General features: G+C 42.4%; 1 protein-coding gene across 1 annotated transcript in view; it reads right to left on the reverse strand.

The window, feature by feature from the left end:
* Positions 1-282: 282 nt before the first annotated feature.
* CCN4 (cellular communication network factor 4) overlaps positions 283-21,023 on the reverse strand; it is a 42,231-nt gene continuing 21,490 nt past the window's right edge. The window contains exons 2-5 of the mRNA XM_063409215.1: positions 14,179-14,458; positions 9,396-9,653; positions 6,866-7,059; positions 283-6,000 (exon numbers count right to left, since the gene is read on the reverse strand). Coding sequence (XP_063265285.1) covers positions 5,701-6,000; positions 6,866-7,059; positions 9,396-9,653; positions 14,179-14,458 — 1,032 coding nt within the window. The 3' untranslated portion in view covers positions 283-5,700. The remainder of the gene's footprint in view (positions 6,001-6,865; positions 7,060-9,395; positions 9,654-14,178; positions 14,459-21,023) is intronic.

The following is a 21,023-nucleotide window of genomic DNA, read 5'->3' on the forward strand; positions in this document are numbered from 1 at the left end:
AAATATGATACCTTTGTTGAAAACTATTGCCAGAGGTGCAGTAGGACAGGAGGCCACTCAAAGTGTTTTAAGTTCCTATCAAGGCAAGTAACATACTTCAGGCTGGAAGGCAAGCTCGGTTTGTGGGAAAACACTACAGGTATTTTTTTTTAAATTAAAAGGTAGGATCCTTACTTGGGTGAGCTCAGGGGGTATGTAAATGAAGGTACAGAAAACAGTGGGGTTTTTTTAATTTAAAGGTTTTTCCCCACATCTTTAATAACCATGTTTGAATAATTTCAGTAAGTATGGCTGTGGCAAAGAGGTTACTTCTGCAACTTCTCAAGAGAGCCAATAATGAAGACATGCTCAGGCAGGTTGAATAATAAACTCCACTTTGCTTAAAGACTCTAGACCCAAGTCCAATAAGAGTGTGGCAGAAAAAAACTCCAAATATTCAGCCAGAATCAGACCAGCAAAGAAATGTAAGTTGGGAAACAACTGGCTTTTCCAATCTGCCAAAATATTCAAAATGAAGGAGATGCTCTCAGATCATCCTTTTTTACCACATTACAGTACAGTCTCTTTACTTTTATATGTCCTCCAGTTCATGGCTTTGTCACAGATTGCAAATTCCCCCTTGACACTGGCCAGGCAAGAAGATCAGAAATATCAGTCACAGATACATTTCACCTTCATTTGCTTGCCTAAACTTCTAAACAAGGTGTCAGTCATAGATTCATTAACCATTTCCGACTTATTTAATATCTTTAAACCACAGTAGCAACATGCCATCTTAAAAGACCTCACCATGTTGCTTTACAAACAAGTAATGTTACACCAAATAGCTGGTGTAACTCAGACTGCCAAACCAATCTGGTTTGCCCATATATTTCAGTATATGAGACTTATAGAAATAACTCTATAGAAATGTTAAAACTGGAAAGTCACAACTCGAGAAGGTAAATGCATGAACATGTGCCTCTGATAGTGAAAACACTGTCTCTATCAGTTTTAAATTTCCTTCAAGAAAGCTGGGACAAAAAAAATCCCAGGGTTTAATTTACAAAATGACACAGCCTTTCTAAATGTTGTGGTTTTCCTGGAATATTACATGTACACAGCACAACCCTAGTGAACATATCAAAAACCTGGCAACTGCACTACCCCCTGTTCCCAGCTGCATGCACACCAAAATAGTGTTTTAAACTCCAGCCAACACTCCATGGAAAGACATTTTAAAAAGCTTCATGCCTGCTTCTTTGGTGAGTAGATATCCTGTTTTTTGGGATTCCCAAACAAGGTTGCTTGAGCTACTGTCTTTACTCTGGTGAAGCCTTCACAGAAGGCTAATGGCTATGGTCACTGGGGATAGCTGGAGGCTTGCTGTTCATACCAGCATGACCAGACCTTCTAAATCCCACCCTTCATCCTTGACTCAGCTTACAGGACCAACAGGATGATTGTCATGAGCTGAATGTGTGGCAAACTGTCTTGGCTTATGTGGATTGCAAAATTGGCTCTCTCATCCTTTCTTTAGCCTTTCACTTGCCCCTTGCAGCAGAGGGATCTGATCCTGGTGTCTCCTCAATGCTGTAATTGTTCTTCCTTGGATGGTGGCATCACTTTCAGGTCCCAGCAGAGGCCTGGGCCCATTGCACAAATGTACAATGAGCATCAGTTCCTGCTGGAGGAGTTTTCACTCTCAACAGAGGCTATGAACAGTAGGGCCTTGTTGTTCTGACTCTGAAATCCCAAGGAAAAGTGAAGCAAAGGGCTGGATCCATGAAAGCCTTTGGGGATCTAGATCTTCAATGAATTAAAACAGTAACCACAAAAGTACTTCTGTAAAAGATACATGATTTGCCCAGGCTCAGAGGGAGCCAGGGGATTGAATCTAAAGCTGGACGGTTGCCTTTGTCCTAGGGCTAATCTGCTTGTAAACATCCATTAAAACAAAGGATCTCAAATACATCACAGACTGCAGATCAAATTAATTGGCTACAAGTGATGCTCTTCCACATTCAGAGCCACTGGACAGACAACCAGTGGCACAAGCAGAGTCATAGAACTAACAGCACTTGGTTTCCTACAGATTTGTGTCCAATGTCCCCACAAAACTCCTTTACAGCAGTTTAATAACCACTGTTCCCCATCTGTGATTCCTTCAGCTCTGCCTCCTCCATGGCTACTTGTTTCCAGCTGGCAAATCTGTTTAAAACCCCTTTATGCTGCTGCTGGGGTGGCTGGGCCACACTGCAGACGTGTTGGGTGCAGTGACTACCTGGCAGGTGGGCATGGGCTTGACAGGGACAAGACGGTCAACCTCATCCCTGCCCTGCTCTTTGAGTCAATGTTTCACTGCAGGAATTGCAGTGCTTCTGAGATCTTTACACTTCTGCCTGCTTTGTTTGACACTTCCCACAAAGGGGCTGCCTGACAGACAAACAAATGAACAGTATGGCTGCATACACTCGGTTTCCTTAGGAAACCAGCCTAGAGACAGAAACATTCTGGGTGCGTTGGGCAAGATCTGTGGTTTCCAGGCTTTCACTTCACTAAACACTGACACACACTGGAGCTGCTGGTCATGCATTAGCTTTCAATAGCTTCTTTTATCTGTCAATGAAAGCCTTGTGTTACAGCCACTGCAGCATTTGATTGCTGTGGTTACAGCATTAACTAATTGCAAAGCAGAGCAAGCCAGTTAAGGGATGGAGTTTTTAATACATGATCTAGTTCTGTTTTCTTGCTTCCTTATGTGTACCTGTAAGACCGAGAAAGACTGTCTCTCCTTATAATCACACATTTTAAACACACACTGTAAACATACATGCACTGATTTTATGCACCATAGGAATATACATACACATATATATTCACAGGCAAGTTTCCATATGGTTTTAAATATATTATATACAACATTATATAGACGCCTGCACGGAATATTTTATAGGTGTGTATACATCTACATATCAATGTGTATATATGTATTTATTTTTATATGTGCATATACCTGCATGTATATACATGCACATATATACACACATGCATACATATAGTATTTTAAGATGGGCAAGAATTAGAACACAGGGTTCCAAGTCATATTTAGGGGACCTGATCAAGAGAGAGGTCCTAGTATGTCTTCCCTACAACTTCTTAATGCAAACCATTTTCCCTTTTGGAAAACATTCTCAAATTCTTGACCACAGCCTCTTTTTGTATGTTCACATGGAACTTTTTTACCAAGGGATGGAGTTAGAAATGTAACAGTCTCAGGGTTGCAAGTGCTGAGGTCTCATTTAACTGGAGGCAGATAGGGCAGGTATGACCTCTCACATCACCCAGGCCAAGGCAGTCATGAGGCTGAATCTTGCAAAATCCTGGTGGGCTCAGGTTCCTTATCACCAGAGAAACAAAGAGAAGAGGGGCTTTGCACCTTCATTGGAACATCTGAGCAGGGATCACCCTTCCTTTCTGCCACTAGAGATTTCATGGAAGTTTCGAAAAAGAAATGGAGCTTTTAATTCAGGAATTACCTAGGTCTGTAAAGAATACATGGGCCAAATCCTTGCATACAAATTAAGATACTATTTGTGTTAACGGCTTTTGAAGATAGACAGCCTTTTTCCTAATTGTTTTTACACAGGCATAGCATTATTTTCAGCTCACTCACAAGAATTTTTAATTCATTATAGCCAGAAAATTTTTTGTCTTCCAGAAACTAATCAAGCTTCTGCTGGGTTATCAGGATGAAGACGGACAATTTCCCAGCTGAAACGAAAGCAAAATAAACTGTGTCATCCCAAGTTCAGCCTGTACTGGTCAGATCTCCAGATCATGTGTCACTCAGCAGTTCTACTGTGCCACCACAGATTTTTGAAATGGATACTACAGTTCTCTTTTTCATACAGAAACACAATTCGGCTCTCCCAAGAACGGCAAACGAGGCCATGGGGTGTGGCTGCTGTACTGACAGTTTATTGGAGAAAAAAACTGGCTTCAACATCCTTCAATGATGATAAATTTCTTACCTGGAAAGGCAATGACAGGGTTTTTTTTTTCTACTCTTTGCTGACATTTGCATGTGAAACCACTTCTGTAGAAAATGTTTACATTTATGTTTACTCTAAGCATGAGCCCAGCTGGCATTAATGAACCACAAGCTATGCCAAGGGTTGCCTCTCTTTCTGCATCCCCGTATTTTCAGAGCTGACGTGAAGCCTAATGCCTGTTTTCTCATTTAACACATCTCCTTTCCTCTACCCCAGTCACATAAAACAATGATTTGTGTTACTGGCCAGGTGGCAGTGTGAGGAGGCACGTGTGTGCTGGTAACACTGTGGGGAGCAGGAGGTGGTGGTGGTCCTCAAGCACAGGCCACACAATTTCTATTTCTGTAGAAATAAATGGATGCATGAGGTCTTGTCCTTCACCTCTGATCTGGCTCTCTACATTTCATCTGCAGAGACAGCCTTGGAGCAGTATATCACCTGAGGATTAGATGGCTTATCCTGAAAACATGAGCTCTGGGGTGGCTGTTTTGGATTCACTCAGGCTATTCAAGATCAGAGAAGGCAGAGAACTATGAAAATGTTCCTGGTATAAGATACTTAAAGAGACTGAGATGAGTCCAAGGAGAGTAGGACACAGAAGTTCTTGGACCTAGCCTAATGCAGTGAGAGATGGAAACATCACACAGAGATTTCAGGAGAAACATTCTTCTCCTTAGGCTTTTCCCATGAAATTCACCATGGATTAGAATCTGACTGAGAATGACAGGTGATTCTAGGACTGATCTCAGATGCTAGACTTTAGCTCCAAGGGTCAGAGGTCATCAAATCCTGGTGTGTAATGTTGAATATAAAACATATATGTCAGTTTTCCAGCTTAGACAATAACATTCAAGAAATTGCAATAAGGATGTCTGTATCTCATGTCTAAGCTAATGACACCCATATTTTTGCTGTCATACTAGTGTACTGTTCTTCTCTATGGGCAATTAAACTGCTGGCCTAGTAAATGGCAGTGCCAACAGAAGTGTCATTTAAATCCCAGCATTTGTGCATAAAGGAATTTCTGGCTGTTAATGGATGAAGATAAAGTTAAAAATCTTGTTTGTTCAAGGCCTCTTCAAAAACAGTGTGGCAAAACAAAGAGATTTTACATTAATGCCTTAAGTTTTAGCTTTCATATTTTCCAGATTTTGTACTGCATTAGTATATAACTCTGAACTTCATATAAAGTGTTAGCAAGTTCTCTTCACAGAGTAGTTAGACAAAACAATCCCTTTCCAGCTCCAGAATCAAGGATACCATTGCAGCTTCAGGCCCCAGAAGTATAAACCACAGGGAACTGAGGAGAGGAATCTGGGAGGATGGGACTTCATGACCTGAGGCTGTAATTGGACAACTAACCCCAGTATGTAAATGGGCCAAAACTTATAAAAGCATGAAAATGTGTGACCCATGGTCCATCTTGGGTGTAGCCTTGGCCAGGCTCTTGTACCACCCAAGGTGTATCCTTTGAAGGCTTTTTTAATAAATATCTACTTTATTCCTTTAACACTGTCTAGCCTCTGTTCTAAATAGCCTCTCAATGCATCAACATCCTAAGCTGGGAAAAAAGCAAACTGCACATTGGCAGTGGATGAAGATTCTCCTTTTATTTTAAAACCTCTGTAAAATCAGAGCAAAGGGTCAATTCCAGCATTCAGCCAATTTAATTAGCAATTTCAGAGTAATCATAGTAATGAGCCAAGTCAGCAAAGATGTCATTGGGGTTCCTGCAGTTCAAGTTGCAAAAACAAGCATTGATCCACATAACTTTCCAGGAAAACTCAGCTCCATCTGGACACTGGAACCTCACTTCAATAGTCTTGGACTTGTAGGGTGTGCAGCACCTGTTGTCTGTGCAGACCCCACAGTATTTGGGCCTGTATGGACTTTTGCTCACACATCCAGAGATGGTGTAGTTCATGGCTTCATTCGCCCTGTACACAGCCAAGCATTTCTTCCCAGGCTAAATCAGAGAAGAAAATGAAACCAAAGAGGTTAATATTCAGTGCTGATACAGGTAGGACATAAAACCCACCTTGCTCTATACAACCACCCGAAAGGATGCTGTGGCAAGGAAGGGGAAATTGGAGGATGGGGGGGCTTAGCCTCTTCTACCTGGTAAACAGTGATAAGACAAAGAGAAAGGGCCTCAAATTGTGCCATGAGAGGTTCAGGTCAGATATCAGGAAAAATTTCTTCACTGAAAGAGAGGTTAAGTATTTAAAAAAGCTGCCCTGGGGAAGTGATGGAGTCACCGTCTCTGGAAGTATTCAAAAACCAAACAGATGTGGCACTTTGCAGTGTGGTTTATCAAGCATGGTGGCATTCAGTAGAAGAAGGTTGGGCTTACTGATCTTGGGCATCCTTTCCAACTTTAGAGATTCTATTATTCTATGATTCCGATGTTTAAAGGGATTTGTACTGTTAGGAAGACCTTTACAGCGCTGACCTAGGCAGTGTGAAAGATTTACATGTTTAGACATATGAACCCAAAAGTAGGGTTTTTTTGAACCCAGACTGCAGGTAGAATACTTGTGTAATAGAGTTTATAGCCATGGCCAGACATGCAGCACTGCTTTTCTGCCAGCTGAGTACAGGGCTGTCTGAGCACAGCAGGCTTGGCTTGGCTTGGCTTTCCTTGCAAGGACCTTTTGGCTGGAGCTAAAACTTTCACAGAAAGGTTTTCATACCAGCACAGGCAGGACACATTTTGGAACTCTGTGCAGCACAGTGAGTTCATGTACAAGTGCAGACTCACAAGGCCTGAATGCTGCCAAACAAAGGCTGAAGTGCCCAGCTGAAGGGGTGCACAAAGAAAGAGTCCCCACCTTGATGTGCTGGGTGATATCCACCTCGCAGGGCCTCATGTTGCACAGGCGGCTTTCCTTCAGGAGCTGGCACTGGTCGTTGTCATTGGAAATCCTGGTGGAGATGCCCAGCCCACAGGTCCTTGAGCAGGGGCTCCAGGGTGAGGTGTGCACAATGCAGTTCCTCTGCCAGGCTTCATCCTCTCCTTCGTACGCTGTGGACATGGATTAACCCCACATTATTCATCCTGGGCAGCTTTACATATTAAACACCCTCTCCCCAGCTCATTGCACATTCAGGCCACTAACCCAAATAATTAAACCACAGCGAAGTGGCTCAGCATTCCTGTGAACTCCCTCATCCCACCCCCTTTGTGCTGACCTACTTGTGTCAGACTCTCCATAGCTCGGGGCAGGGGCTCATTCCTTTATTCCTCTTCACAGCCTCACACAAGGGGGTCCTTGTCTGAGACCCCCAGGTGCTGCCACAATATAAACAATTACAGAAGCCTGAGCCAGCGGGTGGAGAAAGGGGATGAGATCTGATCTCACCATGAAGGTTTATTTCTGAGCCCATTCAATTGATTCCCTGTAGCAGAAAGTGGTCAACAGTCTCTGCTGGATGGCAGAGGGCTTGGGAAGCAGCCACAGCCTTTCACTGGGAGGAAGAACAGCTTCAATAGCTCTCAGAGAGCTCTGCAGCCATTTGAAGAAAGGGTGGGCTCTGTTTTGAAAGCAGCCAACAACAGCACCAACAACAGCCCCAGTTATGGTTCTGTCCCAGGCTCAGCCAAAGTCCCCACCACTTTACAGCTCACAGGACAGTCCACAGGCAAAATTCTGATAGAAACTGCTACATCGGGTTTGCTCACTGTTGCATTTATTATTTATATTAATTATTATATTAAATATAATAAATTCTAGCCTGATTTCTATAAGACTTCTTCTTACAGGAGGAAAGTCTGGAAAGCAAAGCTGTGTTTTGCCCATTTTGGGGCATAGGCCATGAAGACATAAGGCCAGTTTCAGTAGTAGATATTTTGAATTTAGACCTACACATTTCAGAGCTATCGGGGACAGGGAAGTGAGGGCTAAGCTCTGGTGGTTTTAACTCACAAATTAAGACCGAGGGGGTTTTTTGTGCAGCAAAAGTACAGACCAAGGTTGGGAAAAAACTCTTACCACCAAGGAGCCAAAATCTTTGTTTACAACAATCCTATTTCTCCTTGATCTTTGCTTTTGTGAGATGGTCTAAAACATGGAGCTAATGTGGCTAACGTTACTACAGTGTGTCACAGGACATTTTGACAATAAATTTAAGACATATGGCAAGTTGAGTCCATCTTAAGCATTTGAGACCATGTTTGAGGCAAATGATACCACCTCTGTGCAGTGGGCCATATGATCATTACTATAAATGGGAGTGTGAGGACAGAACATTTAATGATGCCATCAGTTCAGAACTGATGAAAAGTTGTACTACCACAGACAACTTAGCTCAGCTCACAGTGAAATTTCAACACAATAACTGCCTTCAAGGTGTTGTGTAAGTTTGAGACTCCTAAGATACAGGGGCTTTAATATTGCACTACAATAGCAATATACCCTGGACAGAAAGCCTCAGTCTCAAATTAAACTGAGTCCATTCTCTTTCCCAGAGGGTCCAGACTGAGGAAAAAAAAAAAAAAGAATTAGAAAGGGCTTTTGACATCTTCAAAGCTGCAGCAGATGTGTCCTTCAAAGGGGGCTTTAGCACACAGAATTCCAGAATGGTTGCACAAGCCTGTTTGATGACTATCATATTCACAGAATCATGGAATGGTTTGGGTTGGAAAGGACCTTAAAGATCATCTCAATCAAACTCCCCTGCCATGGGCAGGGATAGCACCCACTAGATCAGGCTGCTCAGGGGCCCATCCAGCCTGGCCTTGTGCAGGAGAACGGGACATTTGAACAATTACTAGTATGATGGAGAAGAAGCTGTTTATTGTTTACATTAAGCTAAAATTATACATTCTAAGGTTGTTTGTTCATGTGGTCACGCAACACTTGATTGGTGGTTTTATCTTGTCTATGCAGCCAGCATGCATCCTTCAAGACACCTAACTGGTCACTGTTTAGCATCATGTTAGGCCTCCTTTATCTAGGTTTTGTATTCTTGGTTTTTGGTTTCTTAGGCTCTTCATTCTTAATTTAGCCCTGTTTTTGTCTTAGTAACTTTGAGGAATTCCTGAGAGTCTTGATAACAATAATCACAGGTGGTTTGATGAAAATACTTACAAACAGTTTGGCTGGCACACAGAATGACCTAAGTTGAGCAGATACATTGCTACAGCCTTGAACACCTCCAGGGATGGGGCATCCAAACCCGTGTTGCTACTAATGAGTTCCACTGGTGTTGGCCTGTCCTGTCCTTCAGCACGTGCTGTGTGGGAGGTTCTGTGTCCCTCACAAAGGTTGGACATCTGCCAGGTCTGGCAGTACAAGCTGATACTTTGCTTGTAGATGCTGCCAGATGGCAAAGGAGAGATCTGCCTCATTCTCACCATACCTGCAGAGGAGATGTGACGTGGAGATGTCTTCCTGATTTTCCTGGAGTCATCACAAACCCACTGCTCGCAGCACTTCCCTGCCATCTTAATCAGCTTTGGGTTTGGGCACCAGACAAGTGGAGGACGTGAGTTTGTGCACATGGGAACACAACCCACAGCCCCATTAATGCACGTGCAGTTGTATTTGCAGTTGGGCTGAAATGTCTCCCCGTTCTTATACCTGACTCCATTGAGGACACATCCTACACCAACAATCTCTGAAAAGAAAGAAAAAGAGAGAAAACCACACAGAGCACCATTAAAATAATGCTGGCAACAAACAGCTCCAATGTGCTCTTTCCCCAAGCTGATCCCTGTGCTGGCAGTGCTGCGGAGGGACATGTTCAGCCTGATGCTGTGCCAAGTGTAGTCACACCATCTAGGAAACTGTTTCCACTCTAAATCATAGCAAAAAAAAAAAAAAAAAAAGAACCTTTTAATGCTTCCATGAAAAAATGTTAAAAAATAAAACAAGTTTTATCCACAAATGCTTACTTAAAAAAAAACCCAAAAAAATTTCACAACATAGTTGTAGGAATTACTCACAGGGGAAGAAATCAAAGCAATGAAAAAAGATATTTAGTGAAATTTTAGGTTTTCAGAGACACATGAGGGGACTTCATGGAGTCGTACAAATGACACAGCTGTTCACAACACCTGTGTATATCTGAAGCAAAAGGGGAGGACAAACAATGTAGCAAAAGGAGCACCTAAATGACACTGAATTCCTCTGTTTAGGAAACTGGATCTTGCCCAGTTTATCACAGAGCCGTTTTCTTGGAAAATGAAGTACATGTTATAAAGCCACGAAAATAAATATTTGATGTATAATTTTTAATATAAAATTACTTTTAAAACTCAAGGCTTTTGATTGCTCATGAGCAGGAATCACAGAGCAGCATTTTTTGTTTGTTTGTTTCAAATTATAGACAGTTATTTGGAAGCAGTGACTTGCAGTGGAAAATCAAACTTTAGTTTCTTGTTTGGTCACATGGAGGCACTGCACACGCATTGGTTGAATTGCTTATGTTTTGAGTCTGGTCAGACATTGAGCTGCTTCAGGAGAACACAAATTGAAATGCTGGATTAAAATTCAGCAAGGGCTTCCTATTTTTAGAATGAGCTGAATGAAAACATCAAGCACAAATCCCTTCCTCTGCACAAAAATGAGAGCTGTTGGAATTTCAAGCACAGATCTAGATCTCCAGTTCATGCTCAGCTCCAATTTTTGTAATGCCTAAGCCTTTGTACTGAAAAGGCAACCACTCAGTGCTGGAGCTGGACCTGAGAATTCAGAGAGACTTTTAGGTATGCACACAGATTATGACAGTTTTAAAAAATGCTGTATCTCCTGGTGTTTTCCTATGAGTATATTTCTCCTGGACTATGTTACCTTAGTCCCCTGCAGGTCTCATAAACCAAGAGGTTCACCGTGAAAACATCCCCAAACACAGACAAAAGGGCTGTTGAATGCCTCCATGAAGAACCTTTCTGAGTCTGCATCAAAATAAAGAGACTTGGAGGCACAACTTTATTCCCAGCCCCACATGGACAACACCTGCCTCACCCCCGGGCCTCTGCTCAGCACTCTGCTGCCTCTGCTCTGCTGCAGAGAAAAGCCAACAACAAAAGCAGAGCTGCAGTGACTCCCAGCAGGTTCTCATTTGATATCTGTGAGGTTAGATCCTGGGCACACCTCAGCATGGCAGTCCAGATACAGCCTGAATTTCCCCCTATTTGACCCCACTCCCTTTCCCAACACATATTCCTAACTCTTTCAGGGTCTTTAGTTTTCATAAATTATGTTGTTCCTGTGGGCCTTTGTGCCCTGGATTCTCTAGATCTAGCTGAAAGCATCCCTATGCAAAGCCTCAGTTCTATGCAGTTCTATGCAGCCTCCCCCTATGCAGCTCCTCACAGCACTTAGTCCCCAACACCCAGCACAGGATTCCCACTCCCAGGAGCTTTCAGTCACCAGGTCAGGACAGAAGCTGGTGGGCTCAGGGTGGGCTGATGCAGCCTATGTAGAACACAGCAGCACACCCTGTCCTGTACCTCTACCTGAGTCAATCTCCCTCACATCCTAACCATGGAAAGTCTTTCCTCTTTTTCCCTTCAGCTGTGCACACCACAATGCCCCCCACCAAATGACCATAAATGTCACATAATAGGGAGTGTACTGTCATGGTACACCGAGTGCCTGTGACGTGTGGGAGCACTGCAAAAAACAAAAGATATCCAAGTAAGAAAACAACCATTTAAACAAATAAACAAATGCAAAGCAACACGAGGGCCTTTAAAGAGGCCTAGGAAGGCTGATAGCTTTGAGACAACATCCAGCCTCTTTTCCTCTCCCAGCTGTAATGATGTTATTCTTGACAGTGTTTGTCTAACCCGCTCTTGCAGACCTCTCATCAATGTTCTACACACACTCCAGACAATACATTTAAATGATCTCATATCCTCCTTTCTTAACCTTAATCTTTTCTAATCTTGAAAATCACTGTTTAAGCTTACAGCTCCTAGCACGTAACTTCTCTTGTTGTTGTTTTGCCTTTATCCTACAAAAATCTTGTTGGACAGCACTTTTTTTTTCTTTCTTTCCTTTTTTTTTTTTCTTTTTTCTTTTTTTTTTCTTTTTTAATGTCTCAGCCAGTGCAAAAAGCGAAGGTCATTTCTTATGAGACTTCCCACCCTTCTGCTGAGGAAGAGCAACACCTAGTATCAATTCTGTGAGAATCTGCCAGCTTACACTGAACTTCCTAACTCCTCAGACCTGTCCCTTGTGTAACCTCTGCTCTGTATTCTAGGTTTATTGAAGCCCACAGTTTGGGAGCTTTTTCCTCTTCTGTGGATCAGTTATTCTATCAGTCCATCTCACAGTCAGTTCTCCTCCAGGTTTCGTTTCACCTTTACATTTTCTCTTAGATCATCTGTTTGTATCTTCCAGCCCAGAAGTCCCTCCATTTAAATGGCTTTTTCCTGTTTATGAACCTAAAGCCATGACCATATGTTCTAATAACTTACTAAAAAGCAGCCTTTCAGATCTGCATCTGTGTGGTTGTGCTCATGATCCTTTCACTTTTAATCATTCATAATTTTCAATAATTTCTGACTTTTATGAGAGGATCAGATTCCTCCTCATGTTCTGGAACTCAGAAGAAGTGAATATACTCTTAATACATAGAACACTAGCTAATTTCTTTTTGCACTTCTTGAAAAGCATTCCAGTGTCATGGAACCAAGAGTTTGTGCTGAGAGGCAGGAAGAAATTCTTCTACCTCATGACAGCTAATGTGACTGTAACCATTGTCAAATTAAGGCTTAAACCTCCATTTGTAACTGACAAGCTCTGATAGGAGATGATTAATTCCTGACCATCTTGACAGGGTATTCTATAGACCACGTGCTATCCTTCCAAGCTATCCCCTTTTCTGACCCAGAGATGGGGTAACTGAGAGGTGTTTCAAAAACTTTTATTCCATTTTCAGTCTCATATGAAGGGTGAGACAATACAGATGTTACAATTCACACCACCACAATCAGAAGCCAACTATTTCCTAATTACAATACATTATAGGTGTTTCTTGACCTATCAGCTTTTGCTACACAATGCTGCTGGTGCCTTAAAGCTAATTATCTAAAATTACCCCTAAAATATCATGGCTGCTAGTACAATGCATCTTTCACAGTTCTATTTTTCCAAAATATCTAGTCTTATTTGCAAGGCCATTATTTGAAACTTGTTTCCAGTTCCATTTCTCTCTCAACAATATCTGTCCTATTCCATGGAATTTTTAAGTCATCATTTTTTATCTCAGAGTTTGCATACAGATACATACTATGTGAGCCTTCTATCAGGCTTTGAGAATTCTCTACAAATCCATTTCCTACAATCCCCTATAGGGAATTAGCTAAAAGTATTCCCTTGATGTCATCGGTTTCAATGTAAGGGCCCATATTGTTTGTCTTTCAATCCAGCTGCCTGCCCATCCTTCCTTCATCCCCAACCCACTACAGCACCTCCTCCTGTTACAGGGAGTACAGAGTAATCTATTTACACATAGGGATGTGGAATTGCATTTTATGGAAATGGTTTGCTCTGGCTCACCCCTGGAAAGTGTGTGGTTTATCCTAAGTCTGTACCCTCCCTGCAGTATCGTGTATCTGTAACTCTATTGGCCGTAGAATGTTACCGCGCCCACTTTGAACCTCCCTGTTAAGGGTGCAAACGGAGAGGGCTTCTCCTCTTTTGCCCTTGAAGTCTCCGGAGGCTCTGCTCTCCCCTTCCCTCTCTCCCCTTCCCTCTCTCCCCTTCCCTTCCCCCTCTCCCTCAGTGACCATGCTGCCTTCCCGGGGTCGAAATCCAAATAAATCCTCATCTCATCAGCACCTCACCAGCCGTCTGGAGTCTCTTTGCCTGCCAGCATGCGAACACCCGCGACCCTAGAGCCCGGGGGGCTCCTGGGGACCCCCCTAAAATCTAAATTACAACATAGGGACACTTTCAAATGCCGGTTGGTCTTCGCTCTTGGCTGCAGCCAAATCAAAATTCAGATGTCATTTCTCATCCAGCCAGCTGCCCTGAGAACAAAGGCAGCTACAAGGGAACGGAAGAGGACGCACAGAGGAGCTGATAAGCGTGCAGCCAGGTATCCACCATGAGATAAACCTCACCCCCTGTTCAGCCTGCCAGGAGCCGCCAGCGCGTGTCTAAGTCAAAAATATATGTACGTGACTTACGTGCACACACTCCTATTTCGTACCTAGGTCTGTCTCGGCTGTAGTCGCAGTAGAGGCCCCTGTGGAAGTCGCAGGTGTCGGCCTCGGTGCAGCTCTCTCCGCGCTGCCGGGCGCAGGCCTTGCAGCAGGCGCAGCCGTCCGTCACCAGGCTGACGCCGGGCGCGCAGCGCGGCGGGGCCCGCGGGCACTGGCAGGGCCAGCGGCAGTACTGGGCCCGGGCCGGCGGCTCTGGCGTGGCGGGGACGCTGCTGGGCATGGCGAGGGAGGTCTGGGCAGTGGCCTGCAAACAGAGAAACGCGGCTTGGAGAGCGTCACGGAGAAATGGGGGCGGCAAACCCGGCGCTGCTGAGCGCTCAGTTAAAATCCCTTTAGGTATGATGAGTGAAAAGAACTTCAACAAACCAGCCTATCACCGTGGAGCCCAACCAGGAAAACAGACTGGGGACACAGATCTGACACAGGTGCAACAACAGCAGCAGGGCAGAAGACCCTGCCCTTAGTTTATTTTTCCATTATATATCTGTGTCAAGGTGACCATGGATTGGAGAAGGGTATCGCCACCTCTCCTGTCACATTGGTCCAGGAGGCTGTCATTCAACCTCCCCTTGTCTTGGAGAAAGTATTCATAACATTGCCAATATTTACAAAACATGGTCCTGTGTTTACAATTCACCAGCGTGAGAAACTGCACGTTTCTCCTTTAATATGAACGCTCAGCAAACCAGGAAAATTCATGGCAACACCAGCCTGCGAGTCAATTCAAAAATTGATGATCAGATAAAAAAACCTGATCAAGGCTAAAATCAAGGTAGAAAAGGGATTTCATGTGACAGTGATGCGATTCCAGGTCACTGTTACCGAGATCATGGAGTACTGGGATGCCATACTTCATCTCAAAACCCACAGAAGGTAGAGGCTCATTGCATTCTGAGCTCTCAGATCCTTGGACAACAAACTTCAGATGACATTTACCAGCACCAGCCATGCTTGTGATGCAGGAAAGGTGCAAATCAGACAAGTGACAAAGCAAAGATTTTATTTTTTTAAGAGGATCACTGCACAGAGAACCTGTGCTGTACATGGGGGTCAAGCAGGGCACAGTATCTCAGGCACAGAAACAAATGGAGTTATTCACATGGCCTCAACACTACTTGGGCACATGTGGTCTAGAAACCCTTTCTAGTGCTGCAAAAAAATAAGTGTGTAACCCTAAAAACTTCAAACAAGGAAAGTCAGACTATAAAATTGCTAAGGCAATTCCATCCTTTGCTGTCTTCCCTGTACTGTACTTTATATTCCCAGTGTTTTGTCCTCTGTGTAGCTTGAGATGTCTCAAACAAAAGGCTTTCCAAAAACTCTCCAAAAACTCTCCATGAAGAAAATGCCTCACCCAAGAGTCTGTAGAAAAAAATTAGAACCCCACAGCTGGTGAGCTATCCATCTGGATATCTCTGCAAAGATCTTCTGCTGTCACTTACAGTTTCTTTGTTACCAGGTTCAGATTTTATTAAAGTGCATTTCTAAGCCTGCTACTGTTGTATCTGAAAGTGTATTTAAAGATCTTGGTAACTGGTTATCCTATATTTAGAATACTAAATTGTGAACACGTTGCTAATCACTGCCAAATAGACAATGTGTTTGCTCTGGGCATAATTCCCAATTCCATTAAGGCCCCCTTTACAAACAGTTGGCCTTAAAGTTGGCTTAAAAACACCTTTAAAATCTTGTTTAAACTAAAACATACCAATATAATTTACCCCCACTTTAAGGCTCCTTGATGCTGTCAAGGCTGTTAAAAGAGGAACATTCAGATTGATGAAAAGCACTGGTCATTTAATCACAGGATTTTTCATTCCACTCACAATCACTTGAGTAGGTGCAATAATCTGCCACTTGAGAAGAGAGGGCTCCTCAAGTGCAATAAACCTATTTACTTTGTTGCTGATCATTAAAAAAGTGCTTAATAATCAGATCCAGATATACAGACAAAAGTCACACAGCTATTTAAAGAGCTCATTGCCACAGCCCAACCCTGTAAGTAAATCCTTTCACCGTCCCTTGTTTCTATTGTCAACATGAGCAAGCTTCTCCCCGTGCAGATGTGAAAGTGTCTGTGAGCCAACACAGGCAGCAAAGAGGAGCCCTCCTACTCCTGTGGGTTTAGTTAACATGTGAAGGGCTGAGGCTGAATTCTTGTAAAGCACAGAATCGCTGGGAGACATTTGGAGGTTTGTGATCGACAGGAGTTCAGAGTAAATTATTCAACAGCTCTTCCTCCAGGTCTGACACCTGAGCTGGCCAGGGAAGCCTTTCCAGTGTCCTTACAGTGAGGAACTGCTGTGGTCCTTGGATGTGCTGCCTGAATTGTCCAGTGGTGTGGCTGAGCCCATTGGCTGGGCTACATGAGCATCTTCAGATAACCAGTGTGTGCAGGCATCAAAGTGTCATCACTCCATCACTCCTGGATTTTACCAACAGGGATGGCATGGAAGGATGGAGCAGACATCATGTCCTAGCAAAGAAAACTCAGCCTTTGGAAACTGCTGTCTACTGAAGTCTGTAAGAGTGGACAACCAGTACAGCCTTGCAGGCTTTCCTCCTCTCCCCTCTTAAGTCCCTCAGACCTTCACTATAGGAAAAAAACATTCTGTAGATTTATAAAATTATTTGGTTTCCCATTTCCATAGTCAGCTGTTGTCACTGGAATACCTAAGTCTCTTTGGAAAAGTCAATTCAGCTCTACTACTTCAATGTCCCAGAACATTTTAGAAAATAAACTCTTCCATTTTAATGAGTATATTGGTCAAATCATCATGACTAATGCTTTCCACAAGCACTATCAATAGGAAATCACACTGTAAGAGCCTTCCTCAATGGCCAGAAAAAAAAACCAAAACAAATCTGAAAACATTAAACAAACAAATAAAGCCCCACTTCACTAGAAAACAACACCAAACAAACAAACAATTCTGCCCATGTAATTTAAGGTTTCAGAAATCATGTATGTAGGGTCAATATAATGCTTAGGAGGACAATGATTTTGTAAGAAATCTGAAATAAGAGCAAAGACAAAATGAACACCAAAAGTCACAGTAGTGGGGATTTGACAAGCTTATTTTAAAATGTCAGAAGGATAAAAGAATATGCCTGTTAGGAAAACAATTTTCCCAGGAATGGTAATTAACCTGTTTCATGTAGTTATTCTTGAATCTTGGAGTCTGCAGATTTTTTATCTTGGGTACCAAGGAGAAAATATTCCACCAAAATTATTCATGAGTTCTAATTTTTCTGCCTTTGGAGATACAAGCCCATTCTCATTAAAACAATATGAAGGCTTTCTCACCCTGCTATGCCTGATAAATCTCTATTAAAGTCACTCCTGATTCATGCTTGGCAAACTCCAAAATTACTTTCTTTTTGCATCTGCAGAACAGATTGCTAGCAACAATTTCCAGCTAATTTCTGTGAGAAGGGAAGGGAAGGGAAGGGAAGGGAAGGGAAGGGAAGGGAAGGGAAGGGAAGGGAAGGGAAGGGAAGGGAAGGGAAGGGAAGGGAAGGGAAGGGAAGGGAAGGGAAGGGAAGGGAAGGGAAGGGAAGGGAAGGGAAGGGAAGGGAAGGGAAGGGAAGGGAAGGGAAGGGAAGGGAAGGGAAGGGAAGGGAAGGGAAGGGAAGGGAAGGGAAGGGAAGGGAAGGGAAGGGAAGGGAAGGGAAGGGAAGGGAAGGGAAGGGAAGGGAAGGGAAGGGAAGGGAAGGGAAGGGAAGGGAAGGGAAGGGAAGGGAAGGGAAGGGAAGGGAAGGGAAGGGAAGGGAAGGGAAGGGAAGGGAAGGGAAGGGAAGGGAAGGGAAGGGAAGGGAAGGGAAGAAAAAAGAAAAGAAAAAAGAAAAGAAAAGAAAAGAAAAGAAAAGAAAAGAAAAGAAAAGAAAAGAAAAGAAAAGAAAAGAAAAGAAAAGAAAAGAAAAGAAAAGAAAAGAAAAGAAAAGAAAAGAAAAGAAAAGAAAAGAAAAGAAAAGAAAAGAAAAGAAAAGAAAAGAAAAAAAAGAAAAGAAAAGAAAAGAAAAGAAAAGAAAAGAAAAGAAAAGAAAAGAAAAGAAAAGAAAAGAAAAGAAAAGAAAAGAAAAGAAAAGAAAAGAAAAGAAAAGAAAAGAAAAGAAAAGAAAAGAATCACCCACTGGCTGCCATAGCCACAAACTCAGTATTTTTAATAACTATCAAGTTTCAAGATACAAAATGGATAGCAGCATTTTAGCAGCACATTCTTCCTACTGACAACATATATTTTCAATCTGTTGAAAAATACTGCAATTATAAGTAAGTTTTAGTTTTGAAAACTGGAAGAACCAAGCTATGGTGTTGAAATCATAGAAGTGTATGCAAACTATGATCTAGGCAGATTTATTGCAGCACTTTTACACAATACATGAGAAGTCTATATCTTTGCTTTAAAGCAGCAAAGAGCCACAATATACTCCTTTACTCCCAGCTTTTACAGATGTTTAAAAATATATGAATGCGTATTGATTGTATTGGTTCAGTGCTGCAAGATCTTACCCTTAAAACCTTTTTCATTCATGTATTTTTCTAGTCAGCTGGGTGGAGGTAGGGAAGAGCTACCCCTGTTCCTCCCTTCCAGTTTATCGATGGGAAATGTTCAGACAGGATGACTTCTCAATCAGATTCCTCTGGCTGCCAAGAGAGCTGGAAAAGTGATTCCATAGTAGCAGAAATCTTAGTACTTTATCAGCTTCCACTGTTTTCTCCTTGGTGGTAATTAATCTCAAAGGAGAACTTTTTATTTCAGTTAGAGCTGCCCAAGCTGTTTTGCAGGATACGTGTTGTTCAATTTCTCGCAGTAGAACACATTAAAGAAATATTTTTAACCTACATTTCTGATACTGCCTTTCTGAACAAATGCCAGATGTTGCTGATGGAGGGATACGATGTCATCTGGATTATCCCATTCTCTGTCTCTGACATATTCACAAGTGAAAATGATTAGTGAGGAAATTTTAAAGCATTCTCTGTACTACAAGGTCTAACGTCATCCTGTCACTGTTTAGAAGTAACTCCAGATTTGGAGTTTGACTGTTCTAAACAAGAGCACTGAAGTTAAAACACAGTTTTATACAGACACTTTGGGATGCACGTCCTAGGAAAGGGCTGAGCATTTGTACATAGAACACATCTGCTTTCCCCGGGTTCCACCTACTGGCTGAACTATTGAGACAGCACAAGCAGAAATGCCTGTAGAGTCAATTCCAGTTCCAAGAACCACCCTAAGTATTCCCATTATCCAGAACTGTTTTAAAGGCACCCCAGGAGACTCACGCACATTCCCAGAGTTTCTAACACCAACCTGATGTAGCACATTCCCAGGGGAATACAGCATCTGGAGCCAAATAAATAAGTTAAAAATGAAAAGACAAAATGAAATATAAACAGTCCATTAAATAAAGCCACATACCCTTCCATCCCTCATTTGTATTTCTGGGCAAGCACAGAGATTGCCTTAGTTTCATCCCAGAACTGACAGAAGTTAAAAACTCATAATGCTTGTCAGAGAGATGGCAATGTAAAACAGGACCTGGCTTACATCTGTGGGCTTAAATCAGACCCTCAGGGTAGAAGTTTGTTCTTGATTTTGCTCAGCTGAAACTTCTGTGCTGAATATTTCTGAATATTTGTATTATTATTATACCCAAAACAGATGGGTTAACAGAGAGCCAGTTCTTACAGGGAGATCAGCAGTAATCACAGTACCATCAGGACTTCCTCACTGTTAAACTCTTGCAACAAATCCCTAAGTCCCCATGAATGGTCATAAATTCTCACAAGCTAATGCTAGGGACAAGTAGCATCAGGGCAGACATATAAATCAGATTTTGCAGTACACATAATTTAATGGTCAGAGGAAAATATGATTATGCACGGCTCAGTTTCCCCATGCATCAGGTTCTAGATACCTCACTGAAATTGATCCCAGACATGAAATCTCCTGGACATATTGTGAAATAACAGACTTTGAACCCAGGAAATATAAGACAGTTTTAAAGATGTCAGGTGCCAGCTGGATTCATTCTTTCTGTGCATGGAAGGTTGAGCAGAAAAGAACATTCTGCATGAAGCAAAACATTCAATAGCCTAAGAAAATAAAATATCCCCAGTGAGCTAACCATTATATGTCTGTGGATCCATGAATGATGAGCAATCAACTTCCCATAACTTTATTTTGGGAAATGTATCTGTGGGAAGAATGTAGACAGATGTTTGGAATAGTCTTTTCTAAGTCAGTTTAGACAATTACAGAGTAAAGATTACATACATTCATCTCTTTGCCAAAAAATTGCTTATTCTGGCAAACTCAGTGTGACCTCACATTTTCTTCATATTTTTCCATGGAGTAGTCAGAGGGAAAAAAACCTGCCCTGTTAGAAAGCAACCTGGTGTTTTATAACTGTTGCCCTGGTGGAAGCACTTAGAAATAGAGTGACCTAAAAATGTTTGGGCATCATTAACTAATTGACACTGTCACCACTGACAAATAGAGATATTAAACAGCATAATTTCTGTGCTCCAAGAGCATTTTAGTGTCTTGTGCTGCAATGAGCTCATCCCGTGAAACAAGCTGGAACTGGAGTTTGCAAAGTAACAGGGAACATCTGGAGGAGCAATGGGAAATGTCTCCAGAAGGTAAAAGCAGACAGACTTCAGACTTAGGAAAGGGCAAATGCATGTGGACCATCCAAGATTATAGACTTTGAAACCACCCTAAAACTGTACAGCACAAGATCTGGCTGTATCAGCCACAAGCTGGATAGCAAAACCAGTATCAGTTCCAGCTGCCAGA

This window comes from Prinia subflava, chromosome 1 (assembly GCF_021018805.1).
Source record: "Prinia subflava isolate CZ2003 ecotype Zambia chromosome 1, Cam_Psub_1.2, whole genome shotgun sequence".
NCBI classification, from domain to species: Eukaryota; Metazoa; Chordata; class Aves; order Passeriformes; family Cisticolidae; genus Prinia; species Prinia subflava.